Source organism: Bos indicus, chromosome 4 (assembly GCF_029378745.1).
Source record: "Bos indicus isolate NIAB-ARS_2022 breed Sahiwal x Tharparkar chromosome 4, NIAB-ARS_B.indTharparkar_mat_pri_1.0, whole genome shotgun sequence".
Classification (NCBI taxonomy): Eukaryota; Metazoa; Chordata; class Mammalia; order Artiodactyla; family Bovidae; genus Bos; species Bos indicus.
In genome coordinates this window covers 44751686-44773169 of record NC_091763.1, presented here as the reverse complement: position 1 = coordinate 44773169, position 21484 = coordinate 44751686, and the positions used below count along the sequence as shown (strand labels likewise).

Genomic DNA, 21484 nt, shown 5'->3' with positions numbered 1-21484 from the left:
GAATACTGGAGCAGGTTGCCAGTTCCTACTCCAGGTATTTCTAGTTTTATAAGGAAACCTCTGTACTGTTCTCCATAGTAACTGTATCAATTTACATTCCCACCAACAGTATACCAGGCTTCCCTTTTCTCCACACCTTCTCCAGCATATATTGTTGGTAAATTTTTTTTTTTTTTTAGTAATAGCCATTCTGATTGGTGTAAGGTGATACCTCATTTTTTGTAATTTAGATTTGCATTTCTCAAGTGATGCTGGGCATCCTTTGACCTGCTTTTTGGCCATCCATGTGCCTTCTTTGGATAAATGTCTATTTAGATATTCTGCCCATTTTTTTATGGATTATTTATTTATTTTGATATTGAACTGCATAAACTATTCCTACATTTTTGGGATTAATCCCTTGTTGGTCTCTTCATTTGAAAATATTGTCTCCCACTCTGGGGGTTGTCTTTTCATTTTACTTATGGTTTCCTTTGCTGTGCAAAAGCCTTTAAGTTTAATTAGGTCCCAATGGTTTATTTTTATTTTTATTTTCTTTAACTTTAGGTGATTGATCCAGAAAGATACTGCTGCGATTTATGTCAAAGAGTGTTCTCCCTGTGTTTTCTTCTGAGTTGTATAGTATGTGGTCTTACATTTAGTTCTTTGATAACATTTTAACTTTCTAAGTGGCACCTAAAACAATTGCTTTACGAATCCATGGTGTCTTAAATTGGATGAAAATCAGTATAATATAAAGATCCTCATCAACTTTTGAGACCCCTTTTGTAACAGGTTGTTGACGGTGTACATTTATGAATACGCCTCTCTCCTTGTACTCCGTGTTGGCCAGAAATCAAGGCAGAATTTTCACTTATTTAACCATAAGTGAAATTTCACCATAAGTGAAAATTCTGAAATTGGAGACAGATATATAACAAAAAATAATTGGGAAGTCTGCTACATTTGAAAAAGGAAACTCCAACCTGGGTATGTTCAGTGAGATTTATTTTCTAAGTTTACAGAGCTGAAAGCTAGTCAGCAGAGCAGGATCCAGTGGATGGTCTTTGTGAGATTGTTCTGTATCCACTACAGAGTGACCACCAGGGTGATATTCGATGCAGAGCCTTCGCATGGCCCAGCCATCCAGCAGCTGTGTGTGTCTCCGCAGGCTGATGCTGCCGTGGTCGCCGGATCATCTGTTGACGAAGCTCGTCATTGGGCACATTCACCAGATGCACTTGTAGTACTTTTCCTCCAAAGGAACGAGCCCAGGTGGTCGCAGTTGGGGTCTTGTTCTTCTGGTTCCTTCTGATCATCTCACGCCTAGAGTGTGTAGCGTGCAACGGTGCATCATAGCGCCAGCACTTTGTGTTGTTTGAGCACCGTCACGGGCGTACACAATCCTGTGGATTCAGCGGTGTCTATGTGCTGCTCCCTCCTCTCACCCCAGGGATACATGAAGAGTCACGTGCACAGCACTGTGGCGGCAAGGGGGCCCTGCAGGGGCGTGTGATGCATCTGAGCAGACAGATGAAGGAAGCAGACGAAGGGCCCGTATTTGGGACAGAGGAGAGTGTGGGCAGAGCTGGAAGCACGCACCCTCACGGGCCGTCTTACTGACTTTGTCCTCATTCTGAGAACAAAGGACATCTCTAGAGGTTCCCCTTTACCACATCCCCCTCTTTAAAAAAAAAAAAGATATGCCTTTAAAAAGCTCTCTTCTGAAGTCTGGATTTTGTATGTGTTAGGGGTGGGGTATGTTAAGAGAGGATAGGTTTTGGTGGAGACCTGCTTCTAAGGATTAATCTGGATGAAAGCCTGAGTCGGGGGGGAAAATGGCTTCCATGTGAATAGACAACTTTAAAAAAGTTTCTTGTCCAGGAAGAAAACAGTCCCCAAACCCATTTTTCACCCTTGTTTCGGTCTCCAGGCCCCTGGAAGCCTCTTTGCTCTCTCTTTCATCACCCCCAGAGCAGCCTGGATCCCAGAGATCCGTTTGCACTGGGTATCAGTGCTCACCTTGGATCCTTCCTTCCCTGTGATCTCAAACCCTGCCTCAGACTCCCTGGGGCACAGATCCAGTTTCTCTTCCACACTTGAAACATGTACTTAATTTCCCCTAATCCTTTACTGGATTAAGTAGGCTTCCAGTTCTGACTCATCCCATTTTTAACTCCTAGCCCCAACCTGCCCTACAAAGTGGCCAAAGTTGGCCACCATCCAGAGACTCTCAAATCTTAGTGATGCAGCTTCTTTATTGTCTCTCTGAATTGATCTTTCCTTTCTCACTATCACCGTCTCATCATCTTTTGCCTGATCTGCTATTCTGCCTTTTAGTTCTTCAGTTAAAAATAAATGATTATGATAGCTGCCTTGAAATTTTGCTGGGGATGTTAATTTAAATGCAGTGTGTGAAACATGCAGCATAGAGCCTCACTGTTAGTGACGTTCTTCTGGGTTTCTTCTGTCTCTTGCTCGTTCATTTCTGTCCCTGGCTCCAGGTTTTAGCCACTCCATTTTTGTTTTTATCCTGCTACCAGAGTTGTTGTCCCCAAACATGCCCTATTTAAGTGCCTTTAGTGTTTCCGCATGCCTGAGTGTAGCTAGACCTCCTCAATGTCACAGCCCCAGGCCCGTCCTTTTCATCCCATCCTCACACCTTTACCACCCCGACTCTCAAAGCCTTTCTTGCATCTTATGTTCCAGGTACATTTGACAACTGGGTGTTGTCTGAAAACCCTGCTTTGAGTTTTTTGTGTTTGGTTTTGAGTCAGAGTTCCCTTTTCTTTTTTCTCCCCTATCTCTTGATTGTTGAAAACAGTGAGCCAATACTTTATTATACATTTGGTAGAATTATTACATATGTGTGTCTATATGAATGTCTGTGTGTAACAAGTGCACACAGTCTCACAAACTGTTAGTCATCCCAGGGGGTGGGCATGAGGTCAAGCTCTGCCATTGGCTAGACATATTATCTTGTCCAGAAGTGACTTAAACTCTATATCTGTGTATTTTCATCTCTTCAGTGAAGTAGGGTTTAAATGGATGGTTTTTGTTTCTGCCTGGACCCAAACTTTATTATAACCCAGGTAAAGCTATTCTATAGGAGGAACTGAGATAAATCTCCCAGATCCTTTGCTTTCTAATAGAAGTTAACAACTTTAGATGTTAACTGGATTAGGGAATAAAGAATTAGTTGTGTGAGTAGCAGGCACTTTATGTATATTATGTCATTTAATCCTTTGAAGCCTCACTTGAGATAAGTAGGTATTTAACAGATAAGATGATGGAGGACTGGAAAGGTTAAGTCACCTGCTCAAGACATCAAGCTGGTTAGACTGTGGTAGCTTTTGGGCTCTCGCACTAGCAGCCATGCCTGAGCGGAAGTGGGTGCTTCAGCTTTCGTCAGCTGTGGCTTCTTAATACACTTTTTCTCTGGACCATGAAGTGTTTACTCCAGACAGTTTTGGGGGAAAAGTGTTTGGTTGTGTGTACGTGTTCATCCTGGGGTTTGAGTTATTTCCCTTTCTTCCTGGTAATATTTCTGTTTAAACACCAGTGAAATCAAATCATAATGCTTAGCTCTCTGTTATTTGTGCTTATTTTTCTCAGAAAGCAAATGTTCGTTTAACAGAATAGGAAGGGGATGAAATCCTTGGCAGGTGAATGGATAGTCTTACTGCATCGTTGCTCACTTTAATGTGTCTGGAATCCTGTATAGCCCAAAAGCAAGGATTTCAGTGCCTTGAGGGAGGTGGTGTAAGTGGGCGTAGGAGCAGTAACGAAGAGGGTGGCAGCCACGGCTCGGGTTTGTTGAGCTGGTGAGCCTGATGCGTGGGACTAACGCATGTGAGGATGTGCATACACGTGTGTTACATTTGCTGTATACATTTTGCCTGCATGTTTCTAAGTGGTTTACTTGGATTTGCTCTTTCAATCCTCTTAATAACTTTGGAGGCTGGTATTATTATCATCTCCATTTTTTAGATGAAATCAAGGCACAGAGAGGATAGGACACTTGATTAAATTCGTAGAGCTAGGATTCATGCTTGTGGTTCTATATCTGAGTTAATTGAAATTTGTATTGTTAACCTGTTACATTGATGAAATGTCTCTCAACTAATGTGTATCTCCTTTTTTGGTGTTTGGACTCAGTGCACTTTTTGGAGGGCGTTAGTTTGTCAACTGAGAAAGCAATGGCACCCCACTCCAGTACTCTTGCCTGGAAACTCCCATGGACAGAGGAGCCTGGAAGGCTGCAGTCCACGGGGTCGAGGCGCTGAGGGTCAGACACGACTGAGCGACTTCACTTTCACTTTTCACTTTCATGCATTGGAGAAGGAAATGGCAACCCACTTCAGTGTTCTTGCCTGGAGAATCCCTGGGACGGGGGAGCCTGGTGGGCTGCCGTCTATCGGGTCACACACAGTCAGACACGACTGAAGTGACATAGCAGCAGCAGCAGCAGTTTGTCTTCAAAGTAAAAATAACTAGGCCTTGTGGGGTTGTAGTAAGTCATTGGAATTAATGAAATATCCTGGAAGAACTAAGACAATCCTTCTTATTATGTGTTATTAACCATGATATTTAAAAAATGTAGATATGAAATATTACAAATTCATGAAGTTACTTTATTCTATAGACTTATTGAAATGGAAATTTTTCTTATGTTTCAGTGCTGGCTAGTGAAGTAGATTTGTTTTGAATTACAACACATAAGCAATTTTTAAAATGTTTGGCAGTAATAAGGAAAACAAACACCTTTTCTATTTAGCAAGCAATAACAGTGGATTCTTGGAGAAGGCAATGGCACCCCACTCCAGTACTCTTGCCTGGAAAATCCCATGGACGGAGGAGCCTGGTGGGCTGCTGTCTATGGGATCGCACAGAGTCGGACACAACTGAAGTGACTTAGCAGCAGCAGCAGCAGCAGCAGCAACAGTGGATTCTAAAATGATATTTTGTAGGAAGAAAGTTTCAGCCTAATAGAGGCATAACAGCATGTGTATGTTTTAACTTCTTTATGTTAAAACTCAGTATATTCTTCTTCCCTCTGCTTTCTTTGTTTTTAGGTCTTCACCAAAGAACATGGATGAAAATGAAACCAACCAGCTCCTGATGACAAGTAACCAGTATCCTAAAGAAGCAGTAAGAAAGCGCCAAAATTCACGAAATTCTGGAGGAAGTGATTCTTCTAGGTTTTCCAGGAAGAGTTTCAAACTGGATTACAGACTAGAAGAAGATGTAACTAAATCAAAGAAAGGAAAGGATGGGAGATTTGTTAACCCTTGGCCAACGTGGAAAAATCCCTCTATTCCAAGTCTTCTCAGATGGGTGATAACGGAAAGAGATCACAGCAGCGTTCCATGCTCCAAAGAGGTAGCGTTTGTCTTCCAAGTGCTGTGTATTTGCTCTTTTTTTTAAAAAAAAAATTATTGATTTATTTGGCTGGGCTGGGTCTTCTTTGCTGTGTGGGTGTTTCTCCGGCTGTGGCAAGCTGGGTCTGCTTGCTAGTCGCGGTGCCCAGGTTCTCGTTGGCAGCAGCTTCTCTTGTTGCAGAGCATAGGCTCTAGAGCATTTGGGCTTCAGTAATTGCAGCATGTGGGCTGAGGAGTTGCAGCTCCCAGGCTCTAGAACACAGGCTCAATAGTTGTGTTGCACAGACTTCGTTGCTCTGCGGCATGTGGGATCTTCCCAGGCCAGGGATCAAACCCGTGTCTCCTGTGTTGGCAGGCAGATTCTTTACCACTGAGGCACCAGGGAAGTCCTGTATATTTGCTCTTAATATATGTATTCCTTAACTTTGCTGTAAATTGTATTATGACACTCCAATTAGGTAATCGAGCCCTTTTATAGGATAAGGTTGTGGAGAGATGACATGAATAAGGTACCTTCACATTCATAGTGGAGCCTCAGAGTGCACGTGTGTGTAACTAGCTCTGATCCGGTAGCAGCTGGAAGTAGGAACAGAATGTCTTAAAAGTTCAGGGAAGGAAGTTGTTGATTCTGACTGGTGGGATTGGAAATGGTTTTATAGAAGAGATGATCTTTGAGGTAGGCCTAGAAAGATAAAAAGTATTTGGCAATGGTTTTCCCAGTGGATGGTGGCATGAAGAAGGTCACAAAAGGTGAGAGTGCATGACGTGTTCCAGATTGTACTAACCCGTGCTTTGGAATATGGATTATGAGGGTTAAGCCTAGAGTGCTTGGTTCTTCATTCTTGGATAAAGCTGCTAAAATTTTAAAAGAAATCATCAAAAAACCTTCCATTCCTTTAAAAATTGAGAGTAGGTTCCTGGCCTTTCAATATTGCAGTTATACTTATGATGAAACAAACTTTGGCCCACGGTTGATTAGATGAATGAGATTTCGCTTTGGCTGGGAGGGGCGGCTCCTAATTGCAGTAGGACTTTCTTCTCTTAGTTTCTTGCCGCTCTATTCCTCCTAACCCACCTTGTCCTGTCTCTTCCAGCACTGCCTGTCCTGTCAGACATTGTGGGGAATTGAGAGATAAGGAAGTAGACATAGGAAGTGGATGGGATTGGAAGTGGGAAGTGGGTGGGAAAAGAGTGGGGACATCCCTGAAGGCTTGATCCGCAGTGAGGCAGGAGGTGGGAGTAAGTGGGTGGTGGCTACATTGGATCTTTTAGGTCAGTGTGTCCATTTTTCTTTAAAGGATATGGGATTAAAAAACAAAACACAACCCATATTGTCACTTCAATGCCATGGAATGTGCGTACTATTAATCCTAATTAACAGAATTAGCATGAATAATATTTTCCCAGCACTTTTTAAGAGTGAGTCAGGAGATTAATAAATAAAACCTTATTGTATGTTTAAACTTTGTGGATGGGAGGAACAAGAACATTTTTGTTTCTTCTAGAAAACCCGGTATGAAGAGAAACGTGGAGTCAAGCTGTGAGAAGAGGGGCTTAGGGCAGGAGGCCAAGATGGGTGGGCTACCTGTTGGGTAAAATTCCTTCCTGGTATTTGGGCCACAGCCTCTAAAAATATAGCAGGCAGTGGCACCCCACTCCAGCGCTCTTGCTTGGAAACTCCCGTGGACGGAGGAGCCTGGTGGGCTGCAGTCCATGTGGTCGAGAAGAGTCGGACATGACTGAGTGACTTCACTTTCACCTTTCACTTTCATGCATTGGAGAAGGAAATGGCAACCCACTCCAGTGTTCTTGCCTGGAGAATCCCATGGATGGCGGAGCCTGGTGGGCTGCCGTCTCTGGGGTCGCATAGAGTCGGACATGACTGAAGCGACTTAGCAGCAGCAGCAGAGTTGATTTACAAGCTTCTTGCCATGTAGGTATTACCGAAATAGTGACAAGAGTACCCTGTTCCTTACAGAGATCCATGCTGATTATCTGTTTTATATTTAATGGTGTCTACATGTTAACCCCAAACTCCTAATTTATCCTTCACTGCCAGGTTTTCTTGTGCCTACAGCAGCCACCACTGAGCTTTCCAAGTCTGTGAGTCTATCTGCAAATAACTCCATTTGTATCATTTTTCCTTAACTGTACCTAAAAGTGATACCAGATTTTATTTGTCTTTCTCTGACTTCCTTCTCTCAGTATGATCATTGGAAGGGCCATGTACATTGCTGCAGATGGCATAATTTCAATTTTTTTAATGGCTGAGTATATATTCCCTTATATGGATCTGCACCACATATTCCTTACCTATCTTCTTCATCCATCTTCTTCATCTGTTGATGGACATTTTGGCTGAATCCGTGTGCTGCTGCTGTGAATAGTGCTGCAGTGACTGTTGGGACGCGTTTGTCGTTTCAAATTACGGATTTCTCTGACAGACACCCTGGATGGTATTGCCGGGTATATAGCTTGATACTGTTAGTTTTTAAAGAGCCTTCATACTGTTCTCCATAAAGGCTGTTACCAGTTAACATAGGAGGGTTCCCTTTTCTTCATGGCCTTTCCACTATTTATGCTTTGTTATTTTTAAATTTTATGTATTTGTTCAATTTTGTTGAAATTTGTTCAATTTGTTCAATTTTGGCTGTACTGGGTCTTCATTGCTGCACAGGCTTTCCTCAGTTGGCAGAGAGCAGAGGGGCTGCTCTCTCGTTGTAGTGTGTGGGCTTCTCATTGCGGATGTTTCTCTTGAGGAGCCCGGGCTCTAGGTGAGCAGGCTTCAGTAGTTGCGGCGCGTGGGGTCAGTATTTGCAGCTCCCGGGCCCTAGAGCTCAGACTCAGTAGTCCTGGGACACAGGTTTAGTGGCTCTGAGGCATGTGGGGTCTTCCTGGACCAGGGATTGAACCCATGTGTCCTGCATGCACAGGCAGATTCTTTCCCACTGAGCCACCAGGGAAGCCCCCTCCCACGTTTATTCTCTGTAGACTTTTTGATGTTGGTGATTCTGATTGGTGCAAGATGATACCTCATTATACTTTTGATTTGCATTTCTCTAATGGCGAGTGATGTTGAACATCTATTCCTGGGCTTTTTTCCTTAAAAGAGCCTTGTGAGTAATATTTGCCAGTTGAAATGAGCTTCTTGAGAGCTTCTTGATTGCCTTGGACAGCACATTGCATGAGGGAAAGCCATGAATACAGTAGCTCTGCGGGCCTTGCGATGCAGTTCCTCACTCCTGGTTTTCCAGTTGTTATTTTGGGAAGTGTCTACAAAGGAGCAGCATCTCTTCTTTCCCAGCACTGGTCACTAAGGGCAACTAGAAGATGAGGGCAAGTCTTGCTCCTGGGTTGTTAGTGGGAGCCCACGGTGCCAGAAGAAACACCCACCTGGGCTACGTCTCGATGCTGTCACCCCTTACCCTTCAGCCTGGGGCAGATCTCAGCCCCTGCCAAAGCGCTGTGTTGAGCTTGCTGTCCTCTGTAGGTGGGGACTCCAAGGAAGGAGGCTGTAGGTGGGAATGCCTGGAGCACCAGGAGACATGGAGGCCAGGTGACTTCTCAAAGCTATTGCAACCCAGAGGTCTATCGTGTTTTCCCTGCACTTAGCTTAGCTTAGTTTTCTGATGGCCCTCCTGGATCAGGGCATTCTGGTCTCATTACAGGGTACAAGGCACCAAAGGTCCAAGGGGGTTATTCTCTTGGCATGTCCTTCCCAGCTCCCTGAGCCCCATGACAGTCCAGCTCTATAATCTCTCAGGCTCCAGGGATGAAATACTAGCCCTGAAAAGTCAGGCATGAGGTGGGAATAGAGTCTGCTTCTTTCCTTTTTAGGTCGTCATTTAATTTTTAGTTTAAGTTGGAGTTGTTGTTGTTCAGTCGTGTCTGACTGTTTGTGACACCATGAATGCAGCACACAGGGCTTCCCTGTCCATCACTATCTCTGAGTTTGCTCAGACTCATGTCCATTGAGTTGACGATGCCATCCAACCATCCTCTGTCTCCCCCTTCTCCTCCTGCCCTCAGTCTTTTGCAACATAAGGTCTTTTCCCATGAGTTTGCTCTTTGCATCAGATGGCCAAAGTATTGGAGCTTTAGCATCATTCGTTCTGATGAATATTCAGGGTTGATTTCCTTTATGATTGACTGGTTTGATCTTGCTGTCCAGGGGACTCTGAAGAGTCTTCAGCACTATAGTTCGAAGGCATCAGTTCTTTGGCCTTCTTTACGGTCCAGCTCTCACATCCATACATGACTACTGTAAAAACCATAGCTTTGACTAGACGGACCTTTGTCAGCAAAGTGATGTCTCTGTTTTTTAATGCACTGTCTAGGTTTGTTATAGCTTTCCTTCCAAGAGGCAAGCGTCTTTTAATTTCATGGCTGTGGTCAGCATCTGCAGTGATTTTGGAACCCAAGAAAATAAAGTCTATCACTGTTTCCACCCCCCCCCCCCCATCATTTGCCATAAAGTGATGGAACTGGATGCCATGATCTTAGTTTTTTGAATGTTGAGTTTTACACCAGCTTTTTCACTCTGTTCTTTCACCTTCATCAAGAGGGTCTTTAGTTCCTCTTCACTTTCTGCCAAAAGGGTGGTGTCATCTGCATATCTGAGATTGTTGATATTTCCCCTAGCAATCTTGATTCCAGCTTGTGATTCATACAGCCTGGCATTTTGCATGATGTACTCTGCATAGAAATGAAATGAGCAGGGTGACAATGTACAGCATTAATGTATCCATCTCCTAATTTTGAACCAGTCTGTTCCATGTCCGGTTCTGTTGCTTCTTGATCTGCATACAGGTTTCTCAGGAGGCAGGGAATGTGGTCTGATATTCCCATCTCTTTAAGAATTTTCCACAGTTTGTTGTGATCTACACAGTCAAAGGCTTTAGCGTGGTCAGTGAAACAGAAGTAGACGTTTTTCTGGAATTCCCTTGCTTTTTCTATGATCCAGCAGATGTTGGCAATTTGATCTCTGATTCCTCTGACTTTTCTAAATCCAGCTCATACATCTGCAGGTTCTTGTTTCATGTACTGCTGAAGCCTAGCTTGAAGGATTTCAAGCATTACCTTGCTAATGTGTGAAGTGAGCGCAGTTGTGTTGTAGTTTGAACATTCTTTGGGATTGCCCTTCTTTGGGATTGGAATGAAAACTTGCCTTTTCCAGTCCTGAGGCTACTGCTAAGTTTTCCAATTTTGCTGGCATATTGAGTGTAGCACTTTAACAGCATCATCTTTTAGGAAAAAGCTCAGCTGGAATCGCACTACCTCCATTAGCTTTGTTCGTAGTAATGCTACCTAAGGCCCATTTGATTTCACACTCCACAATGTCTGGCTCTAAATGAGTGACTGCACTATCGTGGTTATCCAGGTCATTAAGATCTTTTTTGTACGGTTCTTCTGTGTATTCTTCCCAACTCCTCTTAATCTCTTCTGCTTCTGTTAGGTCTATACCATTTCTGTCTTTTATTGTGCCCATCTTTGCATGAAATGTTCCTTGGTATCTCTAATTTTCTTGAAGAGATCACTGCTGCTGCTGCTGCTGCTAAGTTGCTTCAGTCGTGTCCGACTCTGTGTGACCCCATAGACGGCAGCCCACCAGGCTCCCCTGTCCCTGGGATTCTCCAGGCAAGAACACTGGAGTGGGTTGCCATTTCCTTCTCCAATGCATGAAAGTGAAAAGTGAAAGTGAAGTCTCTCAGTCGTGTCCCTTAGCGACCCCATGGACTGCAGCCTACCAGGCTCCTCTGTCCATGGGATTTTCCAGGCAAGAGTACTGGAGTGGGGTGCCATTGCCTTCTTCAGGAGAGATCGCTAGTCTTTCCCATTCTATTGTTTTCCTCTATTTCTTTGCATTGTTCTCTTAAGAACACTTTCTTATCTCTCCTTGCTGTTCTTGGAACTCTGCATTTAGTTGGGTATTATCTTTCCCTTTCCCCTTTGCCTGTCACTTCTCTTCTTTGCCCAGCTATTTGTAAGCCCTCCTCAGGCAACCATTTTGCTTTATTGCAATTCTTTTTCTTGGGGATGGTTTGTGTCACTGCCTCCTGTACAGTGTTACGAACCTCTGCCCATAGTTCTTCAGGCACTCTGTCTACCAGATCTAATCCCTTAAATCTATTTCTCACTTCCACTGTATAATCATAAGGGATTTGATTTAGGTCATACCTGAAGCCCTAGTGGTTTTCCCTCCTTTCTTCAGTTTAAGTCTGAATTTTGCAATAAGGAACTCATGATCTGAGCCACAATTATTTCAGGGCTTGTTTTTGCTGACTGTGTGAAGTTTCTTCATCTTTAGCTGCAAAGAATATAATCAGATTTTGGTATTGATCATATGGTGATATCCATGTGTTGAGTCATCTCGTGTGTTGTTGGAAGAGGGTATTTGCTATGACCAGTGTGTTCACTTGGCAAAACTGTTAGCCTTTGCCCTGCTTCATTTTGTACTCCAAGGCTAAACTTGCCTGTTAGTCCAGGTATCTTGACTTCCTGCTTTTGCATTCCAATCTCCTCTGATGAAAAGGACATCTTTTTTTGGTGTTAGTTCTAGAAGGTCTTGTAGGTCTTCATAGAACTGTTCAACTTCAGCTTCTTCAGCATCCGTGGTTGGGGTATAGACTTGGATTACTGTGATGTTGAGTGGTTTGCCTTGGAAACGAACCAAGATCATTCTGTCATTTTTGAGACTGCATCCAAGTACTGCTTTCAGGACTCTTGTTGACTATGAGGGCTACTTCATTTCTCCTAAGGGATTTTTCCCCCGATAGTAGGTGTAACGGCCATCTGAATTACATTCGCCCATTCCAGTCCATTTTAGTTCACTGATTCCTAAAATGTTGATGTTCACTCTTGTCATCTGCTGTTCGACCACTTCCAATTTACCTTGATTCATGGACCTAACATTCCAAGTTCCTGTACAGTATTGTTCTTAACAGCATTCGACTTTACTTTCACCACCAGACACATCCACAGCTGGGCATCATTTCTATTTTGGCTTAGCTCTTCATTCTTTCTGGAGCTATTTCTCCACTCTTCCCAAGTAGCATATAGGACACGTGCCGACCCGGGGGCGGCTCATCTTTCAGCGTCATATCTTTTTGCCTTTTCATACTGTTCATGGGGTTCTCATGTTGAAGTAGAGTTGATTAATATGGTTATGTTTGTTTTAGGTGTGAAGCACCTTGATTCAGAAATACTGAGATGTGAGTCTGTTTTACAAATTGATGGATTTGTATCCGTTCTTAGATGGGTCGTGGAGGTGCTTTCATATGCTACTGGTCCTTATCTGACTTGCTTCTCATAGTATGAGCTTTTCCAGAGGCATCACTATCATTGTAAGTGGTCTGATTCATTCTGTTTCATGGCTGAGTAATATTCCCTTGTATATATGGACCCTGTCTTCCTTATGCATCTCTTTGGTGATGGACGGTTTGGTCTTGACTTCCGAGTCTGGGCTATTGAAATCGTGTTGCAGTGAATTTTCATGTGTACAAATTTTTATAGTTTCTTTCAGATATGTGCCCAAGAGTGAGATTACAGATAATTTAGCTCTAATTATTTTTTAAGGAATTCCATAGTGTCTGACTGGTGGCTCTTACCACTTCACCTTCTGAGGAACGAGCTAGGAGGGCTCCCCAGCATTTGTCATTTGTAAAGGTTTTAATGATGGCCACTCTGAATGTTGGGAGGTGATCCCTCATTATAGCTAGAATTTGCATTTCTCGACTAATGAGCTATGGAGGTGCTCCTAGGCTTTTTTTTTTTCCCCCCGATAGAACGTTATGACTAAAATTTACCTCACTGCATATCCTGAAATTCACCCTGTTTTGTATTTCCTCGTCATTACCTACAGTGCATTTCTCTAGGGGAGGTTCCCTGCAAAGCCACAGGCCTTATGCGGCAGTCCACCTCAGCACTAGTTTTCCAGGTACTGTTACAGGCAGCAGCATTTGCCCGTTCCAGGCACTGGTTCTACAGGGAACAAGACGACTACGGTGAGACCTGCTCCTGGGTTGTTCCTGGGAACCCCGGGTGCCAGAAGAGATGCCGTCTCAATTCTTCCACCCCTTGCCCTTAACCCTGGGACACATCTCGGCTTATGCCAAGGATGGGTGCTGAGGTTGCTGTCCTCTGTGGTGGGGTGTCCAAGGAAGGGGACTGGAGGTGTGGTCCCCGAGCCCCAGGAAATGTAGCACCTAGCTGACTTTTCAAAGCTCTTGCATCCCAGGGGGTCTGACTTGTTTTCCATGCACTTAGCTGTTAGCTTACTTGTTGGATGGCCCTTCTGCACTAAGACAGTCTCGTCCCAGCCTGAGGTTCCCGGCACCACAGGTCCAAGGGGGTTGCTTTCTTGGTGCATCCTTCCCAGCTCCCTGGGCCCCATGAGAGTCCTGCCTTAGGATCCAGCCTCAGATACCAGGGATGAAATACCAGCCCCAAACAGCCAGGCATGTGGGGAATAAAGTCAGCTTTTTTCCCTTTTGAGATTCCCTGGTGGCTCAGATGATAGCATCTGCCTGCAGTGTGGAAGACCCGGGTTTGATCCCTGGGTTGGGAAGATCCCCTGGAAAAGTTTCGGCAACTCACTCCAGTATTCTTGCCTGGAGAATCCTATGGATGGAGGAGCCTGGCAGGGGGTCCTTTTTCCTATTTTATACCTGTCAGTGTCCAGATGTTCATCCCAAACTGCAAGGTTATCTCTCTCTCCCAGCTTTCCCCTTTGGTAACCCTAAATGTCTCTCTTTGAGCCTGTGAGTCTGTTTCTATTTTACAAATTGGTGTTTTTGTTTCAGTTTTCAGATTGTTCTTGGGGTGACAGCACGTGCTAGTGCTCTTTCTGACTTGCTCCCCGTGTTTCCTGTCCACTGTGACCGGACTCACTTCAGTGTGTGTCACGGCCAAGTGCCCCCTCTTATGTCCGTTTGATGTCTTCCTCTTATATCTGTTTGATGGTGAACAGCTGGGGCCTGGCTTCCAGTTCTTGGCTCTTGAAAGCATGTTGCAATGAAACCTCAGGTGACCATGTCTTCTCATTCCAGTTTCATTCTGATACAAGCACAGGTGTGTGATTACAGATCAAATGGAGCAGTAATTAGTGTTTTAAGAAACCTGCATAGTGTCCTCTGTGGTGACTATTACCAGTTTACCTTTCGAGCAGAAGGCTAGGAGGATTCCTTTTCCCCACACCTTCCCCGGCATTTACTGTGTGCAGAGTTTTTAATGATGGCTCCTCTGGTTTGAGGTGACCCTTCATTGTAGTTAACATTTGAACTTATCTACTAATGGATACTGAGCATCTTTAGTATTTGTCTTTTAGTAAAAGCCCGAGAAAAATCTCCCTCTTTAAATGGGCTTCCTGAAGTTTAGCCCTGTTTTGAATTTTCTTTCAGTTACCTGCCTGCATGCTACTCCTCCGAATTTTTGCAACCCTCTGGACCGTAGCCCTCCAGGTTCCTCAGTCCATGGGGTTTTCCACACAGGAATACCAAAGTGGGTTGCCTTTTCCTCCTCCAAGGAACCTGCAAATTTCTCCAGGTGATTAAAAGCTTTGCAGACTTTCTTGCAAAACCAATATTGTAAAATTAAAAAATAAAATTAAATTAAATTAAAAAAAGCTTTGCAGGCTTTCTGGTGCAATTCAAAAGAGCACTGGTTTTCCAGTGGTACTTATATTAGTGTCCACAAGGCGGCAGCATTTTCGCAGTCCTAGCAGTGATTTAATAGGGCCAGGAGGCGTTAGGAAACCTGCTCCTGGCTTGTTCCTGGAAACGCCCGGTGCCAGAAGAAATGCCCTGGAATGTCTCAGTACTTCCACCCCTTACCCTTCACTCTGAACATATGTCAGCTTATGCCAAGGATTGGTGCTGAGGTTTCTATCTTCTGGGCTAGGGTCTCCAAGGAAGGAGGCTTCTGTGGGGACCCTGGAGCACCAGGATGTCTGGAAGCCAGGTGATGTTGCAAAGCTATGCAGCCCAGAGTCAGTCGCGTTTTTCCAGTCCTTGCTTACCTTTCTTGTCCAGTGACCCTCCTGCATCAGGACAGTCTGGTCCCATCCTGAGGTTCCAGATAGGACAGGTCCAAGGGGGATACTCTCTTACCACATGGGTCCCAGCTCCCTGAGCCCCATGACTGCAACATTAGGATGCAGCCAGCTCAGGCTCCAGGGAGGAAGTACAAGGCCTGAGGAGCCAGGCATGGGAACTGAGTCAGCTTCTTTCCGTTGTAGATTGTCGTTTTTCATTCATGTGGGACTACTGTTGATTAACACTGATGCTTTAGGGGACAAGCATCTCGATTCACATACCGTGATGTGAACACCTAGTCTTTTTTGGAGTCTTGTCCCATGTAGGTTATTCCAGTGTTAAGAAGTTTCTCTGTGCCAGCCAGTTGGGCCAGGTTTCTTACTGATTTAGATCTGTGAGTATGTAGGTGTTAATTCCAAATAGATTGTTTATTCTTTCCTCCCAGCATTTCCCTTTTGATCCCCTAATTTTCTTTTCTACGTTTGTGAGTCTGTTTCCCTTTAGAAATCGATGTGTTTGTATCTTTGGTCAGATAGCACTTGCAGGTCATATGGTATTCTAGTACAGTTTCTCATTCGTTTTTGGTCATGTGAGAATTTTTGTTGTAAATGTCTGATTTCATGGAGTTTCATGGCTGAGTAATTTTCCCTCCTGTGTACCCCATCTTCCTGAACCATCCTGTGCTGATGGCCAGTTTGTTGCTGGCTTCCAGGTGTGGACAGCATGTTGCAGTGAATGTGATGTGCATATATATATATATATATATTTAATTAGTGTTTCTTTTGGATATAAGCCCCGGGTGTGAATACAGATCAAATGTAGGTCTGCTTACCATTCATAGAACCTTCATAGTATCCTCCTTTGGTAGCTTTCCTGGTTTCCCTTCGGAGAATATGGCTAGTGTGTTTCCTTTTAACCAGCTCCTTTCTAGGATTGATCATAGAGTTTTTAATAGTGGACACTCTCAACTGTTCCAAGGTGATCCCCCATTGCAGTTACCAGTGGCATTTCTATCCTGATGAGTGCTGGTGTGTTCCTCTTATGTTTGTGTGTTTTAAAGTTTATTCATTTTACTTGGAGGATAATTAGTTTAAAATATTCTGATTTTTTTCTTTTTTGCCAGACATCATTGTGAATTGGCTGTAGGCACATGTGTCCCCTCCATCCTGAACCCCACTCGCGCCTCCCTCTCCAGCCCGTCCCTGCAGATTTTCACGGAGCACCGGCTTTGCATGCCGTGCTCCACACATTACCCTGCAGTGGGCATGTATTTTACAGATTCTAATGTATGTTTCAGTGCTGCTATAATGCGTGATCCCAGCCTTGCCTCCTGCAGAGTCCAGAAGTCTTATGTCTGCTTTCCATCTGTGTTTCCTTTGCTGCCCTGTATGTGGGATCGTTGGCTCTGTCTCTCAGGATTCCATGTATGCTTTACTGTACGGTCTGTCTTTCTCTGTCTGACTTACTTAACTCTGTATAATAGGCTTTAAGTTCACCCACCTTATTAGAACTGACTGAAATGCGTGGTCTTTTGTTTTTTTAATAGCTGAGTAATGTTCCACTTTGCGTATGTACCATAAATTCCTTATCCATGCATCTCTCAAAGGACAGCTAGGTTGCTTCCACATCCTAGCTATTGCAAATAGTGCTGCAATGAACACTGGCGTACATCTGTCTTTTTCAATTCTGGTTTCCTTGGGGTATATGCCCTGTAGGGCGATTGGTGGGTCATATGGCAGTTTTAATTTTAATTTTTTTAAGGACTCTCTATACCGTTCTCATAGTGGTTGGACAGATAGATAAACATAGAAGAGGAAGTGGACAATTAGGGTAGAACAATAAAGTTTCAAGATTAAGTTAGGACAGAAACCTTTTCCATCACTTCCTGCTGAAGTGTACTTCCCTGTTCCATCCTACACATGGATGGCACAGCTTCAGCTTTTACTTTGAAATTCCTAGTCCAAGCAAAAATTGAAGCATGAATTTTCTCCCAGTGACAATCAAATGAGTAAAGCAAATTGCTCTGGAAAAGAAGAGCTTTTCCTGGTTCAGGGAATTGAAAGTAATGTTTCTGAGGTGAGTGGGAAGGTGGGGTGGAGGTTGAGTGGGTACCCAGTTCTAAAGACAGCCTCATGGGACATACTTGGCAAGTTTCACGAGTGGCTTCCTGGGAGAGACCTCAGTGCAGCTCAGTGGCAGAACAGCAAAGCGCAGTTTGTGGAAGTTTTATAGAACCCAGGAATATGACCCTAAAACGAGCTCCCCTGGCGGCTCAGCGGTAAAGAGCTCACATGCAGTGCAGGAGCTGCTGGACATGTGGGTTCAATCCCTGGGTTGGGGAGATCCCCTGGCCAAGGAAATGGCAACCCACTCCAGTATTCATCCCTGGAGAATCCCCTGGACAGAGGAGCCTGGCGGGCTACTGTCCATAGGGTCGCAAAGTCAGACACGACTGAAGTGACAGCGTGCACACATGTATGACCCTAAAACACAGCTTCTTGTTGCTTAACCCAAGGATTAAATGTAGAATAACCTAAGGTATAGTACTTAACACATTTGTTGTAGTTATTGGTTCACACCTGCTTACCCCCAAAAGTGATCATCTTATCACGTCAGGACCACATTTCACTTTGGTTTGACTAGTGGTAGAAAACTTCAAAGGAAAGGAATGAGGAGAATCATCTTTGCGTGTGATTGTCCAGCAGTGTGATCACAGTCCTCTGCTTTGAATTCTGTGTACTCAGAAAGTTAGGTTCATAAGAGATCCAGGATCTGCAGTTATGTTGTCAAAGGTTTTCTTTACTATTTCTAGAGGCTGACCTCCAGAGGCAGTTTTGCAGTAGCTGAGCTTCTGGCACTTACAGAAGAGAGCCTTTACAAATATTTAGGAAAGTCAGCAGTACTCCAAGTTTTAAATTTAATTTTCCCTTTGTCAGCTGTATTTGCGAGTAAGATCTTACATTACTATCTAGTGATTACTGTGTCTGATTCACAAAGAAGTATGCATTTTCAGTAGAAAAGCAAAAGAAAAAAGATTTATCAAATGACTTCAGTTCTTCTCAAATAACCCTTCTCTCTATAATTTAGGTCAAAATGTGCTCATGATGATATATACCTTCTGTTTGTTTTTAAATATAACTGCTGCCTTTCTTTCTTTGTACACATAGCTTGATAAAGAACTCCCGGTGCTTAAGCCGTATTTTATTGATGACCCTGAAGAAGCTGGAGTGAGGGGAGCTGGCTTAAGAGTCACATGGCTGGGACACGCAACAGTGATGGTGGAAATGGACGAGCTCATCTTGCTCACGGATCCCATCTTCAGTGCTCGGGCCTCCCCATCGCAGCGCATGGGTCCCAAGCGGTTTCGTCGTGCCCCATGCACTGTCGAGGAGCTGCCCCGGATAGACGCGGTCCTTGTCAGCCACAACCACTACGACCACCTGGACTGCAATTCTGTCATCGCTCTCAATGAGCGATTCGGTAACGAGCTGAGATGGTTTGTGCCCTTGGGGCTCCTGGACTGGATGCAGAAATGCGGCTGTGAGAATGTGATCGAGCTGGACTGGTGGGAGGAGAACTGTGTCCCCGGACATGACAAGGTCACCTTTGTGTTCACGCCTTCCCAGCACTGGTGTAAGAGGACCCTGATGGATGACAACAAGGTTCTCTGGGGCAGCTGGTCTGTCTTGGGGCCTTGGAACCGATTTTTTTTCGCAGGAGATACTGGTTATTGCTCTGCTTTTGAAGAGATAGGAAAAAGATTTGGCCCTTTTGACCTTGCAGCTATTCCCATTGGCGCGTATGAACCAAGGTATGTAGGTGTCCAGAGAAAGCATTCCTGCTAAATGGTAAATCAACTGGGCTCAAAGTAGTCATGATACATGTAATCTGTGATTTTATGGGTGGTCTTTGTTATACATTGGGTAGGGGCTTGTGCGTCAGACTCAGTTAAAATTTTTTTTTTAATTTTAAACCATTTTAATTAGTCATTATCAGTTAAATTATTCAAAATCAGAAATTATATTGCCAAATAAAAAAAACACCACAGTTTAAAGAATTACTATACCTAGCACAAAGTTCATGTACTATTCCGACTAAAGTTAAACCCATCAGCTGATAATCAAATCTGACCCCAGCTTTGCCTCACGTGGAAGGTACTCTCCTTATAGAAAGAACCACCTTTTGCTCCATGACTGGACTGCCCCCATTCCTGCCCTGTGTTGAGGGCCGAAAAAGCAAGGACTTGGCCTTCAGCATCAGTCCTGGCGATGGTCTCACTTCAGTGAGCGATGCAGTCAGTTGGGTCAAGACACAGTTTCACGACTCATGGTTTCACTGGCCTTCCAACCTCTGCACTCATCACCTGACTTCAGAGCAGATAAAGGTCACACTGGCATTTGAGACCCCTCCACTGCCTATCTTTTTCTTAACACTATTTAAAGAAAAAAAGAAGTGATTTCAAAGAACTTGGTTAGATTTCCATGGACTGTGGTTGATATGTACATGTGAAGAGAAAATAAACACTGAAAATAATGAGATAAGGAAGGGCTAATTTTAAAAATGTTTTATTTTCTAAGGTGCATGTGTATGTAGGTCATGTATGCAGACAGTGGTATGTAGGATGGCATTGTATGTAGGCAGTCCTACAAAGAAGAACACGGGCACAGACGAACTGAGCAAATCTGACCATTTGTTCTGATTTTGTTATACTTAAAACTTTAAGTTCATCGAAACCATTATTTCTCCCTTCTTTCCCCTAGTTTCTTCATTTAAGGAACTAGTTTTACCTTATTAAAAACTATTATGAACCAGTAACATTGCCAGAATTTCCCTTTTCCACATACTTCTAATTCTGAACTCTATGAAATCTCAGAATATCAACCTGTTTACACATCAGTTTTCTATGGTATTGATCCTTATTCAATATATCTTCTTAGTATATTAGACTACTTATATGTAATTGTGAAAATAAGGTTTCGTATGTAGCAAGATACATGTGTCATATATATAGGTGATAATACAATGTGTACAGCTTAAGTACACAAATGCACTCATATAATTCCCCTTCTTGCTTGCATTGTAGCTGTCTTGTTCCTAAGATGGGAGAAGGATCGGGGAGGGGACAGTATTTGCTCTAAATAATTAAATCATGGTAGCCTCTACTCTGCAATCCAGTTATCTGGTCAGTACTAAAGTTTTAGAAATAATGTTATCAGCAACATTTCAAAGTAGTCTATAAATGTAAGACGATTACACCCAAAATGATTTTCAATGATCTTAGAATGCTTTCATCCTTACATCTGGGATCCCTGTCATCAAGTTTCCTATCCAAGTCAGGTAGGATTTTAAGTTTTTAATTTTTATACCGGAGTGAACATTTTTAATTTATTTCAGACAAACATGAAGGTAGAAAGGAGTATGTGTATTTCTTTGATTTGAAGTACAAGTTTCAAAAAATCAGTAGAAACACCTGATTCTACAGCAGAACCAGTAGAAACTGTTTTCATCCTGCCCTGACTTCTGAGTGTCAGGAGATAGAGCAGAGCAAGTGTCTCTCTCATCTGCTGTTGAGCAGAACACAGGGGCTCTGTCCTGAGCCCTGCAGCTCCTCACCATCGGTAACACCCCTTGTGCTGTTGCTAGACTGGCTTTTCCAGAATGTCTCTAAAAACCAGAGCAGCTCCCTGCTGGAGCCAGATCGCTGAGTTTTAACTGCAAATCAGCTGACAGTAGCAGACCCAGGATATAAATAATGTGAAGACACTTGTTTTTCTAAAGTGGTGGCTGGGAAAGCAGAGGATTTACTTGTAGATAGTACATTTTACTTATCAGAAATAATTCTTTGTCCTGAAAGTGCTGGTTTTATCAACTAAGTTGGTGCTGTATTTGATGCTTTGAATAAACTCTGTCTTGTTTAATGCTCACAACACTCCTGTGAAGTGGGAATTGCTACTATTTCACAGACAAGGAAGATGCAAGCTGGAGAATTTGAAGTGGCTGCCAAGGCATTCCCAGGAATCCGTAGAGCCAGGGTTCATGCCCAGGCCCCCTGTCTACAGAGCTCTGCTCTTCCCAGGCGTGAGGCAGCCTCAG

The 21484-nt window shown here is 43.6% G+C and overlaps 2 protein-coding genes across 4 annotated transcripts in view; one reads left to right on the top strand and one right to left on the bottom strand.

The window, feature by feature from the left end:
• Positions 1-21484, bottom strand: part of ARMC10 (armadillo repeat containing 10) — a 105807-nt gene that overhangs the window by 16730 nt on the left and 67593 nt on the right. The gene's annotated exons all lie outside the window — the stretch shown is intronic.
• Positions 1-21484, top strand: part of NAPEPLD (N-acyl phosphatidylethanolamine phospholipase D) — a 92400-nt gene that overhangs the window by 61476 nt on the left and 9440 nt on the right. For all 3 annotated transcript variants that reach the window (XM_019958630.2, XM_019958631.2, XM_019958629.2), the window contains exons 2-3: positions 5055-5361; positions 18559-19202. In XM_019958630.2, coding sequence (XP_019814189.2) covers positions 5071-5361; positions 18559-19202 — 935 coding nt within the window. In that variant the 5' untranslated portion in view covers positions 5055-5070. The remainder of the gene's footprint in view (positions 1-5054; positions 5362-18558; positions 19203-21484) is intronic.